This window comes from Dendropsophus ebraccatus, chromosome 1 (genome assembly GCF_027789765.1).
Source record: "Dendropsophus ebraccatus isolate aDenEbr1 chromosome 1, aDenEbr1.pat, whole genome shotgun sequence".
NCBI classification, from domain to species: domain Eukaryota; kingdom Metazoa; phylum Chordata; class Amphibia; order Anura; family Hylidae; genus Dendropsophus; species Dendropsophus ebraccatus.
The window spans coordinates 181,844,509-181,867,851 of record NC_091454.1 but is presented as its reverse complement, the minus strand read 5'-3'; the positions used below and the strand labels follow the sequence as shown (position 1 = coordinate 181,867,851).

Sequence of the window (23,343 nt, the reverse complement as noted above, 5' to 3'; positions counted from 1 at the left end):
TCACGGCGCTGAAAGTTTCCCAATCAACGTGCGTTCCATGTCCTGAGATTGACCAATAGGAAACCGGCCGCCATATTTACTCCTGTCAATGACAAGTACTGACAAGTGGTGACGTTCTTACTGAAGCGACGTGAATTAGAATTCGCGGTTATGTTGTATACCTGATATATGTCTATGCGTGATAAATAGAAACGCGGGTGGGCTTTACGTGGATTTTACAGGTTAACACTACTTGACAATAAGAGTTTTTCTTCCCGACAGAAAGAAACATGGCGACCTGTTGTCGTGACGTCACCGTTAACCCCGTCCTGACCCTGAATTCTTATTACCACGTGCTAGAGTTGTGACAGTTACACGCGCAAGGCATGGTGGGACATATCAGGTGATCAGCAGAGCATGCCGGGATTTGTGGTTTTACTATGTTAAAAATACAGGTCGCTAATACACCGCCATTATAAATGCGGTAACGGCGGAATACTCACTATCTGTGGTTGTATGAGAGATTAAACGCAGCTCACTAGAACGTGCACCGCGGACACGGCGGCATATTACCGTAATCGAGATATTGATAAAGTTTTATTTTTAGAATTATGACGTCATGAAGGGGTTGGTAGTCATGATAAACAGAAGCACTCCAAAGCATGTGACGAGTCACGTGCCCTGCGCTCTGTGACAGAACCCGGAAGCAGGTGTCTGAGGAGAGGGACGTTGTGCGGTACCGGAGGGAGAGCGGGACAGTCTGTGCAGACTGAGGGTGCGGGTATGTACTGGTATATAGGGGGCGCTGTGCTGCAGGGGTATGTACTGGTATATAGGGGGCACTGTGCTGCAGGGGTATGTACTGGTATATAGGGGGCGCTGTGCTGCAGGGGTATGTGTGGTATATAGGGGGCGCTGTGCTGCAGGGGTATGTACTGGTATATAGGGGGCGCTGTGCTGCAGGGGTATGTACTGGTATATAGGGGGCGCTGTGCTGCAGGGGTATGTACTGGTATATAGGGGGCGCTGTGCTGCAGGGGTATGTACTGGTATATAGGGGGGCGCTGTGCTGCAGGGGTATGTACTGGTATATAGGGGGCGCTGTGCTGCAGGGGTATGTACTGGTATATAGGGGGCGCTGTGCTGCAGGGGTATGTACTGGTATATAGGGGGCACTGTGCTGCAGGGGTATGTACTGGTATATAGGGGGCGCTGTGCTGCAGGGGTATGTGTGGTATATAGGGGGCGCTGTGCTGCAGGGGTATGTACTGGTATATAGGGGGCGCTGTGCTGCAGGGGTATGTACTGGTATATAGGGGCGCTGTACTGCAGGGGTATGTACTGGTATATAGGGGGCGCTGTGCTGCAGGGGTATGTACTGGTATATAGGGGGCGCTGTGCTGCAGGGGTATGTACTGGTATATAGGGGGCGCTGTGCTGCAGGGGTATGTACTGGTATATAGGGGGCGCTGTGCTGCAGGGGTATGTACTGGTATATAGGGGGCGCTGTGCTGCAGGGGTATGTACTGGTATATAGGGGGCGCTGTACTGCAGGGGTATGTACTGGTATATAGGGGGCGCTGTGCTGCAGGGTTATGTACTGGTATATAGGGGGCGCTGTGCTGCAGGGGTATGTACTGGTATATAGGGGGCGCTGTGCTGCAGGGGTATGTACTGGTATATAGGGGGCGCTGTGCTGCAGGGGTATGTACTGGTATATAGGGGGCGCTGTGCTGCAGGGGTATGTACTGGTATATAGGGGGCGCTGTGCTGCAGGGGTATGTACTGGTATATAGGGGGGCGCTGTGCTGCAGGGGTATGTACTGGTATATAGGGGGGCGCTGTGCTGCAGGGGTATGTACTGGTATATAGGGGGCGCTGTGCTGCAGGGGTATGTACTGGTATATAGGGGGCGCTGTACTGCAGGGGTATGTACTGGTATATAGGGGGCGCTGTGCTGCAGGGGTATGTACTGGTATATAGGGGGCGCTGTGCTGCAGGGGTATGTACTGGTATATAGGGGGCGCTGTGCTGCAGGGGTATGTACTGGTATATAGGGGGCGCTGTGCTGCAGGGGTATGTACTGGTATATAGGGGGCGCTGTGCTGCAGGGGTATGTACTGGTATATAGGGGGCGCTGTGCTGCAGGGGTATGTACTGGTATATAGGGGGCGCTGTGCTGCAGGGGTATGTACTGGTATATAGGGGGCGCTGTGCTGCAGGGGTATGTACTGGTATATAGGGGGGCGCTGTGCTGCAGGGGTATGTACTGGTATATAGGGGGCGCTGTACTGCAGGGGTATGTACTGGTATATAGGGGGCGCTGTGCTGCAGGGGTATGTACTGGTATATAGGGGGCGCTGTGCTGCAGGGGTATGTGTGGTATATAGGGGGCGCTGTGCTGCAGGGGTATGTGTGGTATATAGGGGCGCTGTGCTGCAGGGGTATGTGTGGTATATAGGGGGTGATGTGCTGCAGGGGTATGTGTGGTATTGAGGAGCGCTGTGCTGCAGGGGTATGTGTGGTATATAAGGGGCGCTGTGCTGCAGGGGTTTGTACAGGGATGCTGTGCTGCAGGGGTATGTGTGGTATATAGGGTGTGCTGTGCTGCAGGGGTATGTACTGGTAACAATGGGCGCTGTGCTGCAGGGGTATGTGTGGTATATAGGGGGCGCTGTGCTGCAGGGGTATGTACTGGTAACAAGGGGGCGCTGTGCTGCAGGGGGTATGTACTGGTATATAGGGGGCGCTGTGCTGCAGGGGATGTGTGGTATATAGGGGGCGCTGTGCTGCAGGGGTATGTGTGGTATATAGGGGCGCTGTGCTGCAGGGGTATGTGTGGTATATAGGGGGCGCTGTGCTGCAGGGGTATGTACTGGTATATAGGGGGCGCTGTGCTGCAGGGGTATGTGTGGTATATAGGGGCGCTGTGCTGCAGGGGTATGTGTGGTATATAGGGGGTGCTGTGCTGCAGGGGTATGTGTGGTATATAGGGGGTGCTGTGCTGCAGGGGTATGTGTGGTATATAGGGGGCGCTGTGCTGCAGGGGTATGTGTGGTATATAAGGGGCGCTGTGCTGCAGGGGTTTGTACAGGGATGCTGTGCTGCAGGGGTATGTGTGGTATATAGGGTGTGCTGTGCTGCAGGGGTATGTACTGGTAACAATGGGCGCTGTGCTGCAGGGGTATGTGTGGTATATAGGGGGCGCTGTGCTGCAGGGGTATGTACTGGTAACAAGGGGGCGCTGTGCTGCAGGGGGTATATAGGAGGTAAGGTGATAAAGTGATAGGTATTTATCATTGCGTAATGTAAAGTTTAGCAAGTTATTGATACACGTTGTTTTAAATCCCCATTGAGACCTCTGATTGCTGTCAGTGTTTGTGTTGTTACAGTGTATCAGTGTAGGTGATGGATCAGAGACAACCTCTCAGCTGCACAAAGGCGCCTGGTGTGATACTGTAAGAGGGCCAGGGATATAGTATGGGTGGTAGTCAGCTCACCTTTAGGCCACTTGGGCTTTATGCATATCACCCCACTAAAAAACAGGCTACTAGTTGATGATATAGTCCACTGGCTCATGGAGCGTGATAGGATAAAAGGGACTGCAACAGCTGATGGTACCGGTGATGGGATGCTTCCAAAGGGGGCCCTTAAATATATTGAAAATAAATAAATAAAAATTAGGATAGGTACTCGCAAGTGCACTTTGTTCTGAAGCAGGGAGGCGCACTCCTGAAACGTCTAAACTCTGTGCCTTATGGAGTCCGTTTCACTTTATACATCTACTTGGCTTGGAGGCGCTGCAGGGAAACTTATCGCTTACCACAGGGTCAGATTTTCTTGCAGAGAACAGCAGGCCACTACTTGACATTTTCTGATCACATTATTGGGACACTTTAAAGTGACTCTGTACCCACAATCTGACCCCCCAAACCATTTGTACCTTCAGCTGCTTTTAATCTAAGATCTGTTCTAAGGGTCCGTTCGGCAGGTGATGCAGTTATTGTCCAAAAAACAACTTTTAAACTGGCAGCCCTGTGCCCTAACTTTGCACCACCCCTCCGTCCCTCCTCCCCACCCTCTTCATCATTAGGAATGCCACTGGAACATTTTCTCCATGCTGAACATTGCACAGGTGTCTTAACAATCCAGCCCATGTGCCGGGCTGCCACAGGTGGGGAATAGGAGGCAATCTGCCTGGAGCATTTCTAATGATGAGGAGGGCGGGGAGGAGGGACGGAGGGGTGGTGCAAAGTTAGGACACAGATACTCCCGTTTGGCACAGGGCTGCAAGTTTAAAAGTTGTTTTTCAAGACAATAACTGCATCACCTGCTGACCGGACCACAGGACAGATCTTGGATTAAAAGCAGCTATCTGAAGATACAAGTGGTTTGGGGTGGGGGGTGTCAGATTGTGGGTACAGAGTCGCTTTAAGTAAGAAGCAGGGGCGTAGCTAGGGGTTAAGCCTAGGGGGGGCGAGTGAGTCTCAGTGGGCCCCCAACCAATTATGTTACCCGTAGGGAACCTCAGTAGATGACAATGCTTCATAAAGGGTATTTCCTACTACATTATTCATAGTGAACAGGGACTGTAAACTGGGTTATCCAGCATTGCAAAAACATAGCTGCCTTTTTCCAGAAACAGCGCCACTCTTATCTAAAGTTTGGATGTGGTAGCGCAGCTCAGTTCTCCTAAAGACAATAGAGCCAAGTTGTAATACCACAAAAAACATAGAGGAAGCTATGGCGCTGTTTCTATTTTCTAATTGGCCATCCATCCATTCTTCTATCTCTTTATCTCATATCTTCTGTGTAATATCTATTGGGCAGCATGAGGACTACACCATAGCTGATGGTCAATGACCAATTTAGCAACATCCGAAGGGTATACCCGCAGTACCAATAGAGTAAATGTATAGTACAAATGCTGGGTAATAACAATAAATAGTCCCCATGCAGTTCAAGGCAACTATACTAAATAACCTATATACAAAAAAGCCAGACTACTGCAACATAACTAAATTAAACTATAATTTCCCTCTGTTTCTGAAATAGTCCCACCCACCAACATACATCTCCCCCTCTATAACTAAGGCAGAAAAAAGACATACTTACCCGCTGTGCGCTTGCAGCACTGTAGTCTTCTGATGTCAACTCTCTCCCTGCTCTGTGAGCGCAGGAGTGACATCACTCATGTTCCATAGCTCTAAGGGAGGAAACGGCCTCTTGTGGACACAACAGTGAATAGCAGGGTGGAGAGCCAATGCTCTCCTTGCCTTGTCAATCACCCTGCTGCGTTCAACTGTATGTTCTCCTCGCATACAAGTGCATACAGCTAAATGGTCAGACACAACATTCGATAGCCGTGCGGGCCCCCCAGGAGCACTGGTTGCTGGCCAGGGGGCACCTACAGCCAATAGACATTTGTTAAGTCTGTCTGCAAAAGCTATAGCTTTTGCGAACAGCATTAACTGGCAAAATCTTTAGTGGGCCCCCTGCCTGTGTGGGCCCGGGAGCGGCTGCCCCCACCAAATTACGCTACTGGTAAGAAGGGATTGTCTTGAGCAGAGAACCCCTTTAAGAGCGGTCACATGCCGTTTATACAGTGCTCTGGCACTCTCTTGGATTATTTCTGCAATCTATTTCCTGTTTAGTCTCTCTGCCATGAATATAATAGTTTATCACCTGACACTTGCTCGGTGTGACACACTTGGCTGTGTGTTTCTCTTTGGCTTGCCGCATTAATTTAAGAAACGAAACTGACTGCAGAAAATGTTCTGACGAGAATGACATTACTCACCTTATCTCTGTAATACTGTGTGAGTGTTTTGGACCGTGCATTTAGCTGTATGAGAACATACTTGGAGTTAGCTGGGCACAGGAGCTGCATCCATCTTGGAAGGAGCTAGAAGAGTGACTAGTGAGGGGCCAGCTGACAACACACTGGGAGCAGCAGGGGACCAAGGTAGAAGAGTATGAATTTTTTCAATTTTATTGCACCCCATCAAAATATTAAAACATTTTTGTGCCTGGATAACCCCTTTTTACGATGGGGGAATACACACACAACATCAAAAATAAAGCCATAGAGCTGTACAGGGATTATAATTTCCCTGTTGCATGCGCAGGACACTTCAAAGGAAGCCGCACACTGGTATATCTTTGGAGTGTGGGAGGAATCCCTGGGAAACACGTGCAGACTCCATGCAGATCTTTTTGGCTTTGGACCTCAGGCCCTAGGTTAGGCCGTGTTGTGTCATGCAGTCACAGTGTCGAGGAGTGGTAACATAACAGTCCTCATACATACAAGTCAAATTGAAAACTTCCATGTCCAGAGATTGCTCAATATTTGAGGAAATAACACTTAAATCAACTGTGTATATTCCATTTCCTGTGTGTTCTGTAGCCCCTTGTGAAGTGCTTTCTCTAGCTCTCCAGTGATATCGGTGATGGTGCCATATACTTTTTATCTCCTTGCTGATGTTACAGCATCATGCAGCATGGGACAGGGCACTGCAGTGCACAGGGAGGCTGTGTGTGTAAGTGGTTGCATTGTGTGTCTCCTGAGACTGACTCATCACATGCCTGATCTCCCTCCCACAGAGCTGCCTCGTCTTTAGCCCAGCAGCATGGGGGCCATCAAGATCTCTCCAGACTACAACTGGTTTCGCAGCACGGTCCCACTAAAGAGGGTATGTAGAGTCCACACTTATCAATTGTTATCTATAGGTTCTGTTTAGGTATCAATTCTATTATTGTAGCAACTAAAATTACATATATGTTGTGTTCTGAACAAATAGAACTAAACAAACACTACTCACGACACAAGCTTACACTATATATGTGATCAAAAGAGGTTTATGGTTCTAATATATATATGGTTTACTAGAATACCTGGATATGATGCAAATTATTGCTTGTTATAGTATGAAGTTATTTGTACTTCATACTAAAGGAAATAGATGTAGATATGGTATACACACCATGTGATACTTGAACTACATTTTCAGGAACTTGGCCAGCATGCTCTTGGGTATACAGAGCCGTACAAACACAAAGCTAGCCGCTGTGTAATGATTAACGCAGCGTGTCAGGGGGATTATTAGGTCGGACTTGGAGCCTGGAAATGTAAATTCTTTGTTCTCCCCAGTCAAGTTATAAAGAAAAGAAAATGCAAAAATAACTTAGTGGCATATAAGTTGTCAACTGATGTAGTATTAAAGGGGCTTTCCCATAATGATCGCTATGGTCAGAGTCTGAGTGTTGAACTCACCCCTCCCCGTTCTCATGAAAAGTAGAGGTCTCAAGTGTGTGGATGGAGTATACAAACAGCTGCGCTAGACAAACTCTAGGGGGCAGCCAATCTTCAGCAGTCCCATGCAATATGCACAGTCACTCTGTTCAAAACTCTATCATTGCTCCCTTCCAACAAGTGGTTTCAGCATTCAGACCCACACTGATTAGACACAGGATGGGTGATAAGTAGAGATCAGCGCTATGGGCTGTATCCATGTTTTCCAGGACTCCCTAGGGCTGCATCCAACTTCAGTAGTTGCTTAAAGGAGAAGTCTGGCGAAAAATTTATATTTATTATTTATATTGTTATACAAATCCCCAATATACACTTATTACGGGAAATGCTTATAATGTGCTTTTTTCCCTGCTCTTACTACTGCATCAAGGCTTCACTTCCTGGATAAAATGGTGATGTCACGACCCGACTCCCAGAGCTGTGCGGGCTGTGGCTGCTGGAGAGGATGAAGGACTTCTCCTTTTAATTCTAGTGATACGTTTTCATTATAATAAAACCCATTTGAGTTTGTATAACTTCACATAGTGTTTTGTAGTATGGTATTAAAGGACAAGTGCCATGAAAAACTTTTTCCCAGTAATTGAAGCACATTACAAAGTTATATAACTCTGTAATGTGCTTCAATCACCTATCTGCCTCCCTTCCCTGTCTTCTCCCCCCTCCACCCCCCACCAGGAAGTGTCCTGACTCACACAGACCTGATTACTGTGGTCACCATCACCAGGCAGCTCCTTCTTGTGAGGATGAGTCATCAGCAGGAGGGCTGCTCTAGGTCCTGTCACAACAGCCCCCCCTCCCCAGTCCAAGTGATGGCTTGCAGTTGTTCAGCCAATGGGAGCTGAGCAAGATGAGTCACCTGACAAGGCAGGGGAGGGGGGAGGCTAGTGTAACAGGGGTAGGAGCTGAGAGAAGAAGCACATTACAGAGTTATATAACTTTGTAATGTGCTTCAATTACTGGGAAAAAGGTTTTCATGGCACTTTCATGGTCCTTTAAATCCAACCCAAGTACAACTTTAAGTATATGCACAAGCCAAAAAGACAGGAATGGCTGCACATCACACCCATGGCTGACACGAAAGATTATTCAGCTACATTTAAAACCAACATCAGAAGTTAGTATATAATTTGGCCAAACCATATTGCCACGTACCACGTGCAGGTCTTCTGATACACACGAGTCCCTAACCAAAAAACATCACTGTGCCGGTCAGCGACCACAATCCCCGCAAAACGTGCGCAAGCAGAGAAGGGGGCCACGGAATGGCCCTGCAATCCCATTGTCACAGGACCAGACCTTAAAAGGCCCCCCAGACCCCACAGGCGCCACCGGCGGAAAAAGTGGACGCCAAGCAACACAAGTGTGAACAAGCTCTTACCTCTCTCTCCATTCCTCTGCAGGTAGAATGGGAGAATATTAGGAGATCCTCCCCAACTTTAAGTATATTATGCCATTTTCCCTTTGTATACTTTTTTGAGTTCGTTAGTTTTTTTTTTTTTGTTTTTTTTTTAATTGTACCAACCTTGAAGGGGTTATCCAGTCTGTTGGAAATGATCCTATCTTGCAGAAAGGCCGTGAATAGTAGATCGTCAGATGGTCTGACTCTGACTCGGCTGTTTAAAGGGGCACTGCTACAAATAAAACGGCAATGCAAGGACTAGTGCAATAATTTGCATTCATATTTGCATTGCAGACATTTGCATTCATGTACTTATGTTGAGTTGACGGTTATGTCACTTTTAAACGAATACTAAATAGAATTCAATTAGTCATACAGCAAGCTGCTGTAATATTTGTATATTACCGCTTCTGATATAGTTCTGTGTTCATATAAAATAATCCTAATAATCTCTTTTCTGCCTCAGATCATCGTGGATGATGATGACAGTAAAGTGTGGTCTCTGTATGATGCCGGCCCTCGAACTGTGCGCTGTCCCATTATATTTCTACCTCCAGTCAGTGGAACAGCAGACGTCTTCTTTCACCAGATCCTAGCACTGACTGGCTGGGGATATAGAGTCATTGCTGTAAGTACTGAACTATGTAGTGATGATTAGAACCCAATATGCAGGTTTCTGCACACATACTACACCCTTCCACTTTCATTTTTGAACACAGTATTTTTTAAGAGGAATGCACAAAATAAAATGTACAGACAATAAACAGAAAAAAGAAATGGGGGGGGGGGGGGGGCGCAAGGAGGTAAAAAGGGATACGGGGGTGACTTAGGTTATCATGTGATTAAAATTCCCTGAGTGGTATCATATACAGAAATCAAGTAAATCCCTGGCATGACAGGGCGAAAGCAACAATGTAACAAATGTAATCTGAGAAAGTAAAAATAAATAGTGCAAAAAACTTTGGTACAGGTTCATATAACCATGGGTCTAACATCAAGCCTGTTAATACAGGGAATAGGAAGATAGGGAGAAATATAGGTGCTGTTTGTCCGGATGATTACAGATCAAAAGATGGATTCCCATCTATATAGTCAAGTCTAGAGTAAAAGGTACTCAGAAACCTGCTTACGTGGATAGGGGAGTAGGAGGACTTGACGTCTCTTCCCGCATATAAGCACAAATTCTTATAATCCTCTTAGTTGGCAAAATCTATCCAATAGTTGTAATGTGTGTATCCATTAACTGCTTGGAATCTGCCAAAAGTTTTTTCCATTCTACAAATGTTGGACACTCCAGCAAGACAATTTTGAATTGTTGGTGGCTGTGTGATCTTTCACAAACAAGGTATCACAGATCGCGCTGCCATCAAGAGGAACCGGAGCAAAGAATGAGTTAGCCGTTTTACTGATAGATATAGGAATTATAGATAGATTATAGAGTAATTATAGATACCAAAAAAAGGGATCAAATGTTCATTTTTAACATGAATGAACCTGTAGTTTTCATAAATTCATTAGTTTGAGTGTTTCCTGTAAGAATAATCCTTCCTTTTGCCTTTTCAGCTACAGTACCCAATATATTGGGATCATCTAGAATTCTGTGATGGATTTAGAAAACTTCTGGATGATTTGCACCTAGATAAGGTGAGAGGTCATCTTAACAATTGTCTGTCTTCACTAACTAGAGCCAGGCACATACCCATTAGGTCAGAGTCACACATCTGTGATATATAATTCGTAAGCTGGCTGTATATCACGGCTGAACCCTTCCCCTCTAATGGGACTCCCTGCATCATAATTCATTATGATACAGTGAGCTCCCGAAGGGCTACAGCTAGTAGTCTACTGTTTCGGAGCTCACTGAAACATAATAAATTATGATGCAGAAAGTCCCGTTAGAGGTGAAGGGTTCAATCAATGATACACAGCTTAAAGACCATATATCACAGACATGTGAATATGGCCTTATAGTAAGAAAACCTGACAGATAATCTAATATATTGCATAGAAAAAAAATGTAAAAGTGCAGAAGACCATGGAAATCCATAGCAGGGGGTCACTGTGACCATTGAAATGGTATTATGGCATATCTAGCATTCCTTCTTCAAAGTCTGTGTCTTTTATTCCCTACATGTAGGTTCACTTGTTTGGCGCATCTCTCGGTGGTTTTCTTGCTCAGAAATTTGCAGAGTACACACACAAGTCTCCCAGGGTCCAGTCACTCATCTTGTGCAATGCCTTCAGTGACACCTCCATTTTCAACCAGACTTGGACAGCAAATAGGTACACTGTTAATTGATTTTTCTCTTCAGCAGAGCCATCCAGATTCTGTATGGCCACCAGGTGGCGTTATATTAAACTTTGTTGCAATAAGATATGCTTTAGGAAGAACACTTCTCAATTACTTGATGATTGTTTTGATCTATAGTGTAATGGATAAGGCCAGTATTACTTCAGATTAGAAACATATAGGCATTTGAGAGGAGATTCCCTACTCTGAGCCAAAATGGAGAGTTGCCTATTGCTTTGAATGGCTGCCATATAATATGGTACTGAATTTCTACATTACTGAAATGTAGTGTGACTGTCCATCACTTTTGCATAGTATAGGACTGATTTTCTGCAGATACATTGATCATTGCTTGTTTTTTCAACACATTTCTGCTTAATGCTGGAATCACACATGACTGTTGGTTTGGGAAAATGCCACTGCAGTGTTTGTGCCAGAACCAAAAGTGCATTCAACAGGAAAGAGAAGTACAAGTCCTCCCATTTTCCATCCCACTTGAATCCACTTCTGGCTGTGTGAAATCAGCATAAAACTGGGTGTTTCTTCATTGAATCTCTTTGTCACCATACACATTATGTCACCTTTTTGCAGCTTTTGGCTCATGCCTGCCTTTATGCTTAAGAAGATTGTCCTGGGAAATTTTTCCTCTGGCCCTGTGGACCCAGTAATGGCTGATGCCATTGATTTTATGGTAGATCGGGTAAGAAAGTAAATCTTCACCTAATACGCACAATGTGCTCTGGAACTTATGACCATAGCAGCATTTTTACAAAAATATCCTTGATGTTGTTAATGCATGTTGTTCACTATGGTCTGAGAATAACAGATTGCAGCATAGTTCTTTTGTGGTTTTTATACAGTTTTCTTCCTGAAAATATATTTTTTTTAACACAAAAATGGACACATGGATATATGTTAAAACCATTGAAGTCTCATTCACTGACAGGCATGGGCTCCATTGATTTCAATGGCTCAAATGTGGTCAGCTAGTCACAACTCTTGGGACATTTGTGTGTATGCAAGTTTGAATTTGGACTCAATGAGGGAAATTTATGAAAGGGTTTAAATATACACCTGGTTTAAACTACCCACAGCAACCAATCACAGCTCCTCTTATATTTTACCAGAGCTTAAAGCTGAGCTGTGATTGGTTACTGTGGGCATTTTACACCAGGTGTATATTTACACCGTTTCATAAATGCCCCCCCCCCCCCCAATATGCTATGCTGAGCCTTTGAGTTGATGCCCTGTTTCATATACAGTCGGAAAATGACCCACGTGTAGTCACTTTTCAACTACATTTGAGACATTTAGAATCTGTGGTGCCCATGCCTGTCTGTGCTCGGATACATCAGCAGCTGCCATTTATTTTCAGAGTATTTGTGCCATGTGCAGAAAAATCAGGATGTGAATCTTTCCTAAATGGAAAAACTATATATTGTATGTATTTAACACAGCCAGGACTGCATTCAGGTAGTCTTAATTTAGCAGAAGCTTTAAATTTGGTGACCAGAAAAGCATTGGAGCTCAAAGATTTTGTTAGGAAGTATTCTTCGTTTTCAGGTAGAGGGCTTCATTTCTGTTCTGCAGGAGCTCCTATGTGGTTCTTGTATTGAGCCACATCGCAGAATTAGGGGACCGACATCTGCATGACACCTGGTTGGATACCAGCTGCACCTTTTATGCTTTTATGCAGTGTCAAACTACATTTTCCATCTATCGCCTAATCTTTCCCAGATTTTTCTTTTTTTTTTCTTTTTGGAATCTATTTATGGACAGGCTAGTGATGTAGAAGGCAAATGTTTTTTTTTTTCTTCTAGTTAATGGCTTGTGATTAATATAGTCCTTTTTTATTTCTTAGCTGGAAAGTCTCAATCAAAGTGAGCTTGCATCTCGTCTTACCTTAAATTGCCAGAACTCCTATGTTGAGCCACACAAAATCCGTGACATCGCTGTAACCATAATGGATGTGAGTGCTCCTCCTTGTTATGTGTGTGACTGTGACACTTTAATGTATTTCTGCAGGTTGCGAGCCTGAAAGCTTCTTTTTTTTTTTTTTTTAATTTAATATTTCTTTATTTCTTTTACCAAAAAAAATAACAACCATCTCCTCAACAGAGGAATAAATACATAATTACATGATTACAAAAACATAATCCTTATCATCAAATCATGATTCAAGCAATTTTACCCACCTCCTACCCTGTCCAGACTGCGAGAAAAAAAACCTTTACCAGCCACTCCAGAATCTCTTGTGGACTTGTTCTCTAAGAGTCTGCCCTTTCGCCCTTACCCATTCCAGAGATTTAATAATGTTAACCCATTCATCCACTGATATCAACCTATCACTAATGCAATTTCTCAGTATAATTAGCCTCGCATAAAATATAAATTTTACCGGAAGGTTCTGTCTCTTTTTTTTTCCTTAGAAAGTCTCAGTCATTAAGCCTCTTATTCCGTAACATACCTTCAATTCCATCCCAGAACAATCTACTCCGAGGACAGAACCAAAATAAGTGAACCAAATCAGCCCCTTCTTGATTACAATAATTACAGGAGAACTATTTCCAATTATATACAAGAACTGTGGTGTATAGTGAATTCTATGTAAAATTTTAAACTGTACTAACCAATGCTCCATATTATAAGATACTTTCCTAATGTTTCTTCCTATTTCTTCCCAGCTATCCTCCAAAGTGAGACCACAATCAATTTCCCATTTATTTCTATATCCCGGAAGGATTATACCATATCTTTCCATCATTAACCTCTTATAAATTTTTGACTGCAAACATTTAACCCCTTGTATACTCATTATTTTATCAAGTGCCCCGTTCTGTGAAACAAAAAAACTACTTTTATCTCCAGTGTTCCTAACCACATTAGTGAGCTGTACATACCTAAACTTAGAAACCCAAACTATATCACTATGTCCCAGGATATCCCTGGGATCCTTCAGAATCCCCTCAACAAAAAAATTACTCACTTTACAAAGTGCTTGTTCCTTCCAGAACCTCTGGGCAAATAACCCAGCAAATTCAGGAAAATGCAGATTATCCCATATTTCTGTGCAATTTAAACTCCCCTGAATCAAAAATATTTTTTTAATCTCCACCCAAACCTTGTTAGAGAGTATCCCATACCAATCTCTACCTATACTTTTCACACGTATACCACCAGATTCTAATCTAGTATAAATATCTTTAGCTCCCCCCAAGAATTTATCTGTCTTAAACCACCCAGAATCCCTGTGAGCCATTATAAAAGCCAATTGGAAAGACAAAAAATATAAACGAAAATTGGGCAATCCAAATCCCCCCCTATCTAATCTAGGGCAGAAATAGTCATACCGTATCCTGACCCTTTTCCTCCCCCAGATCAATTCATTCAGCATCACCTCGATTCTTCTTAAATATTTATCAGGAATCCAGACAGGTGATGCAGCTAGAAAAAAATTAATCTGTGGTAGGAGAACCATTTTTATAAGACCTATCCGGGCGGCCATACCAAGCGGCAGTTTCGTCCACACATCCACCTTTTTACTAATTTAGGCTAAAAGGGGTTTGATATTACTTTTTATATATTGATTAGGGGCCCCATTTATTACTACTCCTAAATAGTCAATACAATCCTCTGGACTACGCACCTTCAGCTCTGTCCCACCCTTATACGTCTGCATATCTAATGGCATTATAAATGATTTTGTCCAGTTTATCGACAGCCCCATGGGATTACCCAACCTCTTAAAATCCTGTATAACCAAAGGTAAATTACTCTCAGGGCTGTTGACAAACAGAAGATCATCAGCAAACATCAACATCTTTTCCTCTTTACCCCTCACTCCAAAACCTTTATAATTATCCATTTTCCTCATCCATTCAGCCAGAGGTTCTAAATATAATGCAAATAAAATGGGTGATGAAGGGCATCCTTGCCGTGTACCTCTAAGGATATTAAATTCTGAAGTAGTTCTCCCATTTATCACCAACTTCCCCTTGGGTTGCCTATATAGAGTTTGAATCCACTTAATTATGTTATTACCAAACTGGAAGTTCTCCAAGGCTTTCCAGAGGTAGGGCCATTCCACTTGATCAAATGCTTTACAGGCATCAAGAGCCACCAGGGCCCTATCCACCCCTCCTTTTATCTGCAAATTAATAAATGTCCGTTTTATATTATTAAACACGGAGCGGCCAGGGATGAAGCCATTCTGATCATCTGCCACCAAATCCCCTATTACTTTATTAATGCGTCTAGCAATAAGCTTGGAAAACAGTTTTACATCACTATTTAAAAGGGATATAGGACGGAAGTTACTCATCTCCAAATGGTCTTTACCCTTCTTCTTAAGAAGCACAATATTGGCTTCTTCCATAGAGTGGGGCAATATGCCTTCCTCACAGGCTGTAACAAGTACTTCCAGAAGAATAGGCAAGACACATCTGGCATGCCTCCTATAAAAAGCAGAATTACCCGGAGCGGAATTACCAGTAGTGGCGGCTAAAGTCTCCTCAAGTTCTACCAGCGTCAATGGTGCCTCCAACTCCTCCCTTTTGTAAACTAGATAAACTTGGCAGATTGATCTTGTTAAATAATAAATAATCTATTTCTGATAAGTCTGGAGTACTTGATGTGTATAATGTAGAATAATACCTAACAAATTCCTCCTGTATAGCTTCCTGTTCTTTAACTATACCACCGGCGTCTCCCCTAATGGCCGTGATCTCATTAGGGCCCTATTCCACAGTAACTATGATCGGCCCCATTTGGCCCGATTCGGCTGATTATCGTTCAGTGAAATAGAGAGAACGATCAGCCGATGATCGTGTCATCGGCTGATCGTTCATTTAGGGCCAGACCTAAAATCATCGTTCCCCCACCGCGCATCGCTACGGTTGAATAGCGGTGTGCGGCGGGCGACTGACGATTTGACAGCAGCAGCATCATCATACATTACCTGCAGGTCCTCTTCTCCGCGCTGTCTTCATCCCAGGGTCCGGCTCGCTCTGTCTTCTGAATGGCCGGTCAGCTGACGGAGCGCTCAGCCAATCACAGGCCGGGACCGCCGCAGCCTGTGATTGGCTGAGTGTGGCCTGTCAGCTGACCGGCCATTCAGAAGATAGAGCGCGCGGGACCCGGGGATGAAGACAGCGCAGAGAAGACCTGCAGGTAATGTATTACTGCTGCTGCAAGGGCTACAAGGACATCGGTAACGATGTCCCTGCAGCCCTCGCTCAACGATCATCGGGCTGTGGAATAGGCCCAGTAAACGAGCAGCGATCTAGCAGATCGCTGCTCGTTTACATCGTTTATCGGGCCCTCCTTGGCCCGTGGAATAGGACCCTTAGACTCAGCCTAGGCTTTGATAATATTAGCTAACAAAGAGCCGGGTTTATTTCCCTCAAAAAACCTCTTCTGATCCAAGAACAGTAATTTATTTTCTGCCTTAACTTTAAAAAACTTAGCTAGCTCTTCCTGAGATGACTTCTACTTTTCGAGATCATTAGAGTCCCCACTGAGCGAATATTTCAAGTTGTTATTCTCCACTTCCTCTACCAATTGCTTATCCTATTGACATAAACCTTATTGACATAAAGGTTTCAATCTCCTTGTTAATCAGATCGGTGTCATCTAATATGTTCAACCAATGGGGATTCAGCCTGAAGGTTTTTCTCGGTCTCATACATCCACTACCAAAACTCAAATCCCCAATAAGGGGAGAGTGATCAGAAAGACTTTTAGGACTATAAAATATATTTTTTACTGATTCCATCCCTACAACATTACACAACATCAAGTCAATCCTAGAGGCTAATGCATGAGGAGAACTAAAACAAGAAAAAATATTTAACACAGGATTCATACTCCTCCATGCATCTACCCAACCCATTTCTTGACAGAACCTCAAAAGAGGGGAGGGCCCCTCTTTAATAACCCTTACACTGGATGTCCTATCCCTATTCTCCATTGCGCAATTAAAATCCCCTATAATATAGAGAGCCGCATCGTTCTTATCGCTGGCAAACTGTACCAGGCTTATCAGTACCTCTAATGAAAAGGGGGGCGGAATATACACTGCCGCGATGATGGAGTCAATACCTTCAAGAGTCCCAAAAATAAAAATAAACCTGCCTTTCTCATCAGTCTGGACTCTCCTGATCACCAGGCCTACCTTATTATGTATCAAGATCGAAACGCCGGCAGAATAGGAGGATCCAAAGGAATGAAAAGAATGGGCAGCCCACCTCTTAGTGACCACATTTACAGTATCTTTAGTTAAGTGGGTTTCTAATATAATCACAATAGCTGGCAACAATTTAATTGAATCGAATATAGCAAAACGTTTTAAGCGGTCAGCCAGACCTCTTACATTCCAACTAATAATCTTAGTCATTTCCTAGGGTGATGAAGAGTCTAGGCTGCCCCCCCCCCCCCCTCCCCCCCAAAAAAAAAAAATTTTTTTTTATCTCGCCGATGTCTCAACGGATCAGCTACCAGAGTTTCTCATGTATTCATTGTCCATAGTTCGCTTTCACTTATCTGTCCAATGCCTTTGACCAAGTATATGTCACGCGCCAGTCAGTTCTTCAAAGAGGTGTCCACTTGAGTCCGATATAATCACCTTGACACTGGAAGAAAAAAAGAGCACTAAGGCATCTCCCCTGGACTATTCATATCCAGCTGATTAATGGCTAATTAGTGCCAGATGAATTGCACTGCCATAGGGATCAGTTTGAACGCTTATACTTTCAGTTCCTCAGAGCGTGCCCCAAGATCATACACATATATGAGGGACCAGTGATCTTACCCCTTTACTTATGGAGCCATATCCGTCCCTCCTTTCTCTTGTTAGACTTTGTAAAATCAAACTGTGGGGCAAAAGAGAGAGTCATATTCAGGGGACAGATAACTTCCTAAGGCAAAAAACCTTTCCCACCTTCTGAACATAGGGAGATCGAACAGTCTTGCTTTATTACTCGCTTATATGGTATCACCAGATGACTTCAAGGTGACCCAGGGTCTTATCCACCACTTATGAAGCAGAGCCCAGCCCCCTTTTATCGCCTGTTTTTTATTAAATCAGGCTGTGAAGACCGGAATATCAATAAGGGGTAGTCATAATGCCATTGATAATAAGCAAAGTCCAGCATAGAGAACCTTATTAAGTCTGACTCACGCTGTTCAACGGGGAAAAGGGGACTGCTCTCAACGTTTCCTGTCCAAAATGTCCGAGACTCTGACCATTAAAACTCCCGGCTTACCGATATTCACACTAGGAAGAGCAATATTATTAGGCACTTGCTGTTTTGTCATAACTCTCCAACAAGTCATTTTCCCTCCGGATGGTAAGTGGGGGAGACCCCCGTTACCTCAGGGCAGCTACCGGTCGGGTCTCTTTACAATTGGCCAGATCTCACCACCTGACTCCAAGCGTCCTCCTATCACGGAGGCTCTTTCTCCCGCAGGGTCCAAGGTCCCCTCTGGCTGAGGCTGTCCAGCATTCTGCCTGTCCGATTCCCGTGGTCCCTCCAACATAGCGCAGGGCTCCGGGGACCGCCGAGCAACCACCCGGGCGCAGGTTCCCCCACACTCGGTCTCTCTCCCCGGGAGGTAACGGTGCAAAGCCATCCTGGAGCTCGGGAAGCGGGCTCTGTGTGCGGCTAACACGTCATGCCGCTGGCCACTCCCCCCCCCCCCCCCCCCCCCCCCCCCCCCATCCATCCACTAGCCTGAAAGCTTCTGCTTTTCACAGTGTACATGTGTAAACATACTTGTGTTATGAGTCAACATGCTTACTTAATGTAGTATTATTTTTACATTTTCCAGGTATTCGATCAGAGCGCTCTCTCAACAGATGCCAAAGAAGAAATGTACAAGCTGTACCCTAATGCCAGGAGGGCCCACCTAAAGACTGGGGGGAACTTCCCGTACTTGTGCAGGAGCGCAGAAGTCAACCTTTATGTACAAGTATGTATCAGTCTTCAACTTGGTGTCACAGTAACATAGTAAGGTGATAGGTCCATCTTGTTCTCCTGGGTCCCAGTAGGAGTGGCTGTCCTGATTGGAATTGCATATATGTTGACATGAACTGGTCTAAATTGACTTTCCCTATGAAATGGAATAATGTTGACCCATACCACTGATGGAAATACATAAAGGGGTTTTCCAGGATTAGAAAAAAGAGATTTCTTTACTCCTCCAGAAACAGTGTCTTTATGGGCTGTATCTATTTTTTTTATTGCCCTGAATGCACATGAATTTCAATACCAGAACCACGCTGTAAAGTTGTACTTTTCAGTAATTTACACTATCATTTTCCATTCAGGTTCTTTTCATTTGTAATCAAGGACTTTATGGTTTGCTTCTTTCAGATTCACCTGCGTCAGTTCCATGGCACCAGATATGCAGCTATAGACCCGGCTATGATGAGTGCAGAGGAGCTGGAGGTGCAGAAGGGAAACCGACCACCAAGTGAAGAACCTCAGGAGACCGAACCTTTACCATAATACAAAACCAGTCCACATGTTCTGTCTGCCAGGTGGCATTTACTAAAAAGTATTTTGAGAGAGCTGTAAAAGACCCTTGTAAAGTAATGATCTAACACCTCCGCCACTTTTAGGAGCTCTGTAATCTCTAGGATTGTCTGCATTAGAGACATGACCTCTGTTACCGCTCGGAATGATGTGTGGCTAAACAAGTGATTGTGGACCTTGGTCAGGCAATCCAGGACACTTCCTATTGCAAGAAAGACACCTATTCTGGACAGGGCTATGCTATTTTTCCCCTCTCCTTTTGGAAATAAGGTTTTGCAAAGAGAATACTTGAGTTTGGACCCTGAAGAATGATGGGGAATGGATCCACAAAATGTTTACCAGTACTGAGCAGTATCCTCCCAGTTCTGGTAACTTATTTAGAATTGGTTAACATTGTTCTCACTCTTTAGTATATTATATTTCTTTCCTGAGTATTGAGGTAACTTTCTGCTGGGATAATGGACCAATTGCAATGCTGTTAGGTACCGTTACGTTATCTGCTATGGAAAGTAAGCCAGACATGAAAAAAATGTCTGTCATAGGTTTTCAGTTTGTTTAAACATTCATTAATTTAAGCTACAAAAAGCCAAGATATTAAGCAATCCACATATGAACCCTTACAGTATATTGTTAGGCATTGTTCATGAAGAGAAATCTAATGGATGGCAATCAGCAAGTCTACTATCAGTCCTTACAGGAAATGTAGTATCATGTTGTGTAAAGAAGAGAAACAAATGCAAGCTCTGTGGGCCACGTATCTTCAGGACGTATACAATTCAGACAGGTCCAGTGCCTTATTTCTTTTCATGTTGTGTCTACTTTGTATTCTTAGTGCAGTTGTATATAGGTTAGCTGTATATTACATAGCTGTTGTGATGTTTCTGTGTTTTGTAATATCTATGGATTTTCAATCTCCTTTGCATTTACTGTGATATTTTTAAAGTGCCAATCTCCATAGATCTGACTGGAAAGGCTTCAGAGAAGGATACAATGTTAGGCGCTTGATAGACGTTGTGTTTGAATAAAGCAGTAATAAGAGCAAGTGAAAATATAAAATTCTTTCCTGAAATTTCTCTTTAAGGGAATGGATCAGCACATGCTGATCTAGCTCCCAGCTGCACCAAATAGATCTACGCAGCTCCCCAACCATATCAGCGGTGTCTTCACAGGTAGCTATATATCCAGGAAAAATGTTTTTTATTCTAGCATGCAGTTCAGGGAGAGAAGCGGGAACTAGTCATGTGGGTGGAGACCCCACGTAATTAGTCATGGCTCTCTGCCTGCCAGCGCGCTCTGTGTGGATCATTGACAGGCAGAGAAGCTATTAACGGGTCTCTCTGCCCAATTATCCCCACAGACAGCTGTGACTAGTTACAGCCAGGTCTCCGCCCAGATGTCTAGTTACCGTTTTTTCTGAGATATACAGATACCGTTGATATGGTAGAGGATCTGTGTAGCAGATGTATTTGGTGCAGCTGAAAGCTATATCCGTTTCCCTTTAGGATGGGTGGAAAGTTTTTTTTAATGTTCATTGCACTAGAAGCCCATCATAGAGTATATACCGTAGTCACATTCAGTAATGTGTTGGTCAGAGACTTTTATGTGGTAAATTATGATATCTGTGGCCTCAGAGCCTGTATTAACCTGCTGGTCAGGCAACCAACAAATTCTGAGCATAATGACCAGTCGGGGGCTGGGTGCTGAGGACCCCCCTCCCACATTGCAAAAGTAACCAGGAGAAGTCTCAAGCTGAGTACTTTCTCCTCCCTGCTATGAGGAAATCGGGCGCAGCAAAAAGACCACAGGGAGGGAAAACATTCAGCTAAGTGTTTCAGTTTGTTCTAGCAATCGGTCGGGGTCTTGGCACCCAGGCCCCCACCTATCAAACATTTAAAATATCAATGTTAAAGCGTAACTGTCATTTCAGGGTCATTTTTCTGAAAACATTAAATATCAATAGTACAAGCGATTTTAAGAAACTCTGTAATAGGTTTTATGTACTAAAAGAGTTTCCTTCTGGACTGAAAAAGCAATCTCCCAGCCTCCCCCCTCACATCAGATGAAGCAGAATTTCTGTGTCTATTATGTGGCTATGGAGAGGGGAGGGGCTGAGAAGAGTGACTGAGCACAGAGGATTTCTGCACAGCACAACACCCTGCAATCTTCTTTCAGTAAGTTCATAGATAAGCACTGACCTTTCTGACACCTGAATTTAGCGTTTTAGGTGCCCAGAGATTCTACAAACAGCTGACCTTCATGTCACCTCTTCCTTCTCCCTCAGCCCCTCCCCCCTTCATAGGCTTACAATGGAGAGAGCAGAGCCCGTCTTCACTGGCTTCTCTGTAATGAAGACGTGTTTGCCTGATAATGCACAGATAATTCAGGGGGGGGAGGCTGGGAGATTGCTTCTTGATTACAGAAGGAGGCTTTTTTGGCTGATGAAACCTATTACAGAGTTTCTTAAAATCGCTTATGCTACTGATTTCTGCAATAAAAAAAAAAATATGACAGTTACTCTTTAAGTTTTTAAATGACCGTAATGCTTTGAAATGAAACAATAAGCCCAGATATTAACAACTGGACCATATATGTAGCATCACAAGCGACACTGTTTCTGTATCTCCCGTTAAAGTCAATGAGAGTCAAGCGCTTAACTCAGTCCACCTGGCTGTTTTTGTTTTCCATACCATCTCAGGCTTCAGAGGTGGAACCTGCTATATTACATATTTATGGAGTATCCTGTGGATATGCCATAAATGTTGAAATTGTAAGAACCCTTCAGTTCCAAATCCTATTGCATTGTAGGCAATCTCCTGTTTATGTAGATGCAGGCAACTGTTCACCATGTAGCTAGTATTTAAGTATTTTGGTTGAAATTTGTAACCAAAACCCGAGTGGGTCCAAAACACAGAAAAAGCGCAAATCTTTCCATTCTAACTTTTCTCTGTATCGGTTCCATTCCTACTTATGCCAAAAAAAAATACTAACTAAAGTACTACAGGGGAATTTATCATTTATGTAACCTGCTTTTCTGTCAATCACCCCTGCAGAAGGCTGTGACTGGTTACCAGCCAGACTCCATCCTGATGCCTAGTTCAGAGCACTCTACCTGCCCCTTAAAAGCTGTTTTGCTGAGATGTGAAGCTAGGGAGGAAGGAGCACCAGATACAGTAGGGAAACCTGTTAAAACATCTATGTAGCACTGCTGGGAGCTCAATAGGCACAACTGTGCTGATTGGTTTCCTCTAATGCTGCAGGTACCATATGTGGCCTCTGTTTTATCTGGTTTTGCACTATTCAGACACTTTCTGTTCCGTATTATTTCATGTTAATAAGAAATAATGTGGAACAGGTATAGTGAGGTTGGCTGCACTAAATACAGCTCTTGGTCACATGTTGTGAATGTAGGGTTTCCATAGACATATTCATATGTGAGTTATATTCTTAGGCTAGATTAACACTAAATTTGCAGTATGTGTTTGCTAGCAAAGCTGTATACATTTAATATACTTTAAATATACATTTTACTTTATTTTCTTTATGGAATAGAGCAGAGGTCCTTAGAATGATTGATCCTCTGCTTAATACAGAAAATATATCCAGCCTTTCCAGTTACTGAAGAGCCACAGGCCGTGACTATTTCTACATCTGCAGTTATCTGGCAAAGTAAAGGCCTCACATGTAGTAACTAGAAAGCTTGTAGGGATTTAGTAAAGAAGCCGTCGGTCAGGTTTATATGAGTCTGTTCATGTTATGTTGTTAGTTTAATTTTCTTTAATGCTTTACAATTTATATGTTTTTGTTAATAAAAAAAGATCATATAGTAAGA

General features: G+C 43.8%; 1 protein-coding gene across 4 annotated transcripts; it reads left to right on the top strand.

Annotated features, from left to right (window-relative positions):
* Nucleotides 1-108: 108 nt before the first annotated feature.
* On the top strand, nucleotides 109-23,343 carry SPG21 (SPG21 abhydrolase domain containing, maspardin). Of its 4 annotated transcripts, none has more exons than XM_069985490.1 (9): nucleotides 109-382; nucleotides 6,583-6,671; nucleotides 9,157-9,318; nucleotides 10,254-10,334; nucleotides 10,828-10,973; nucleotides 11,572-11,680; nucleotides 12,842-12,949; nucleotides 18,808-18,948; nucleotides 19,353-23,343. In XM_069985490.1, the coding sequence occupies exons 2-9, from the start codon at nucleotides 6,609-6,611 to the stop codon at nucleotides 19,485-19,487; spliced, it is 945 nt and encodes a 314-aa protein (XP_069841591.1). In that variant the 5' UTR covers nucleotides 109-382; nucleotides 6,583-6,608; the 3' UTR covers nucleotides 19,488-23,343. The 4 variants fall into 4 exon arrangements, with proteins under 4 accessions (XP_069841591.1, XP_069841582.1, XP_069841571.1 ...); XM_069985481.1 differs by lacking the exon at nucleotides 109-382 and adding an exon at nucleotides 595-754; XM_069985470.1 differs by lacking the exon at nucleotides 109-382 and adding an exon at nucleotides 596-760.

Coding starts and splice junctions, on each gene's coding strand:
- SPG21 (XM_069985490.1), top strand. CDS start 6,609: ATGGGGGCCATCAAGATCTCTCCAGACTACAACTGGTTTCGCAGCACG. Junction 9,319..10,253: donor GGGGATATAGAGTCATTGCT/GTAAGTACTGAA, acceptor TTGCCTTTTCAG/CTACAGTACCCAATATATTG. Junction 18,949..19,352: donor AAGTCAACCTTTATGTACAA/GTATGTATCAGT, acceptor TGCTTCTTTCAG/ATTCACCTGCGTCAGTTCCA.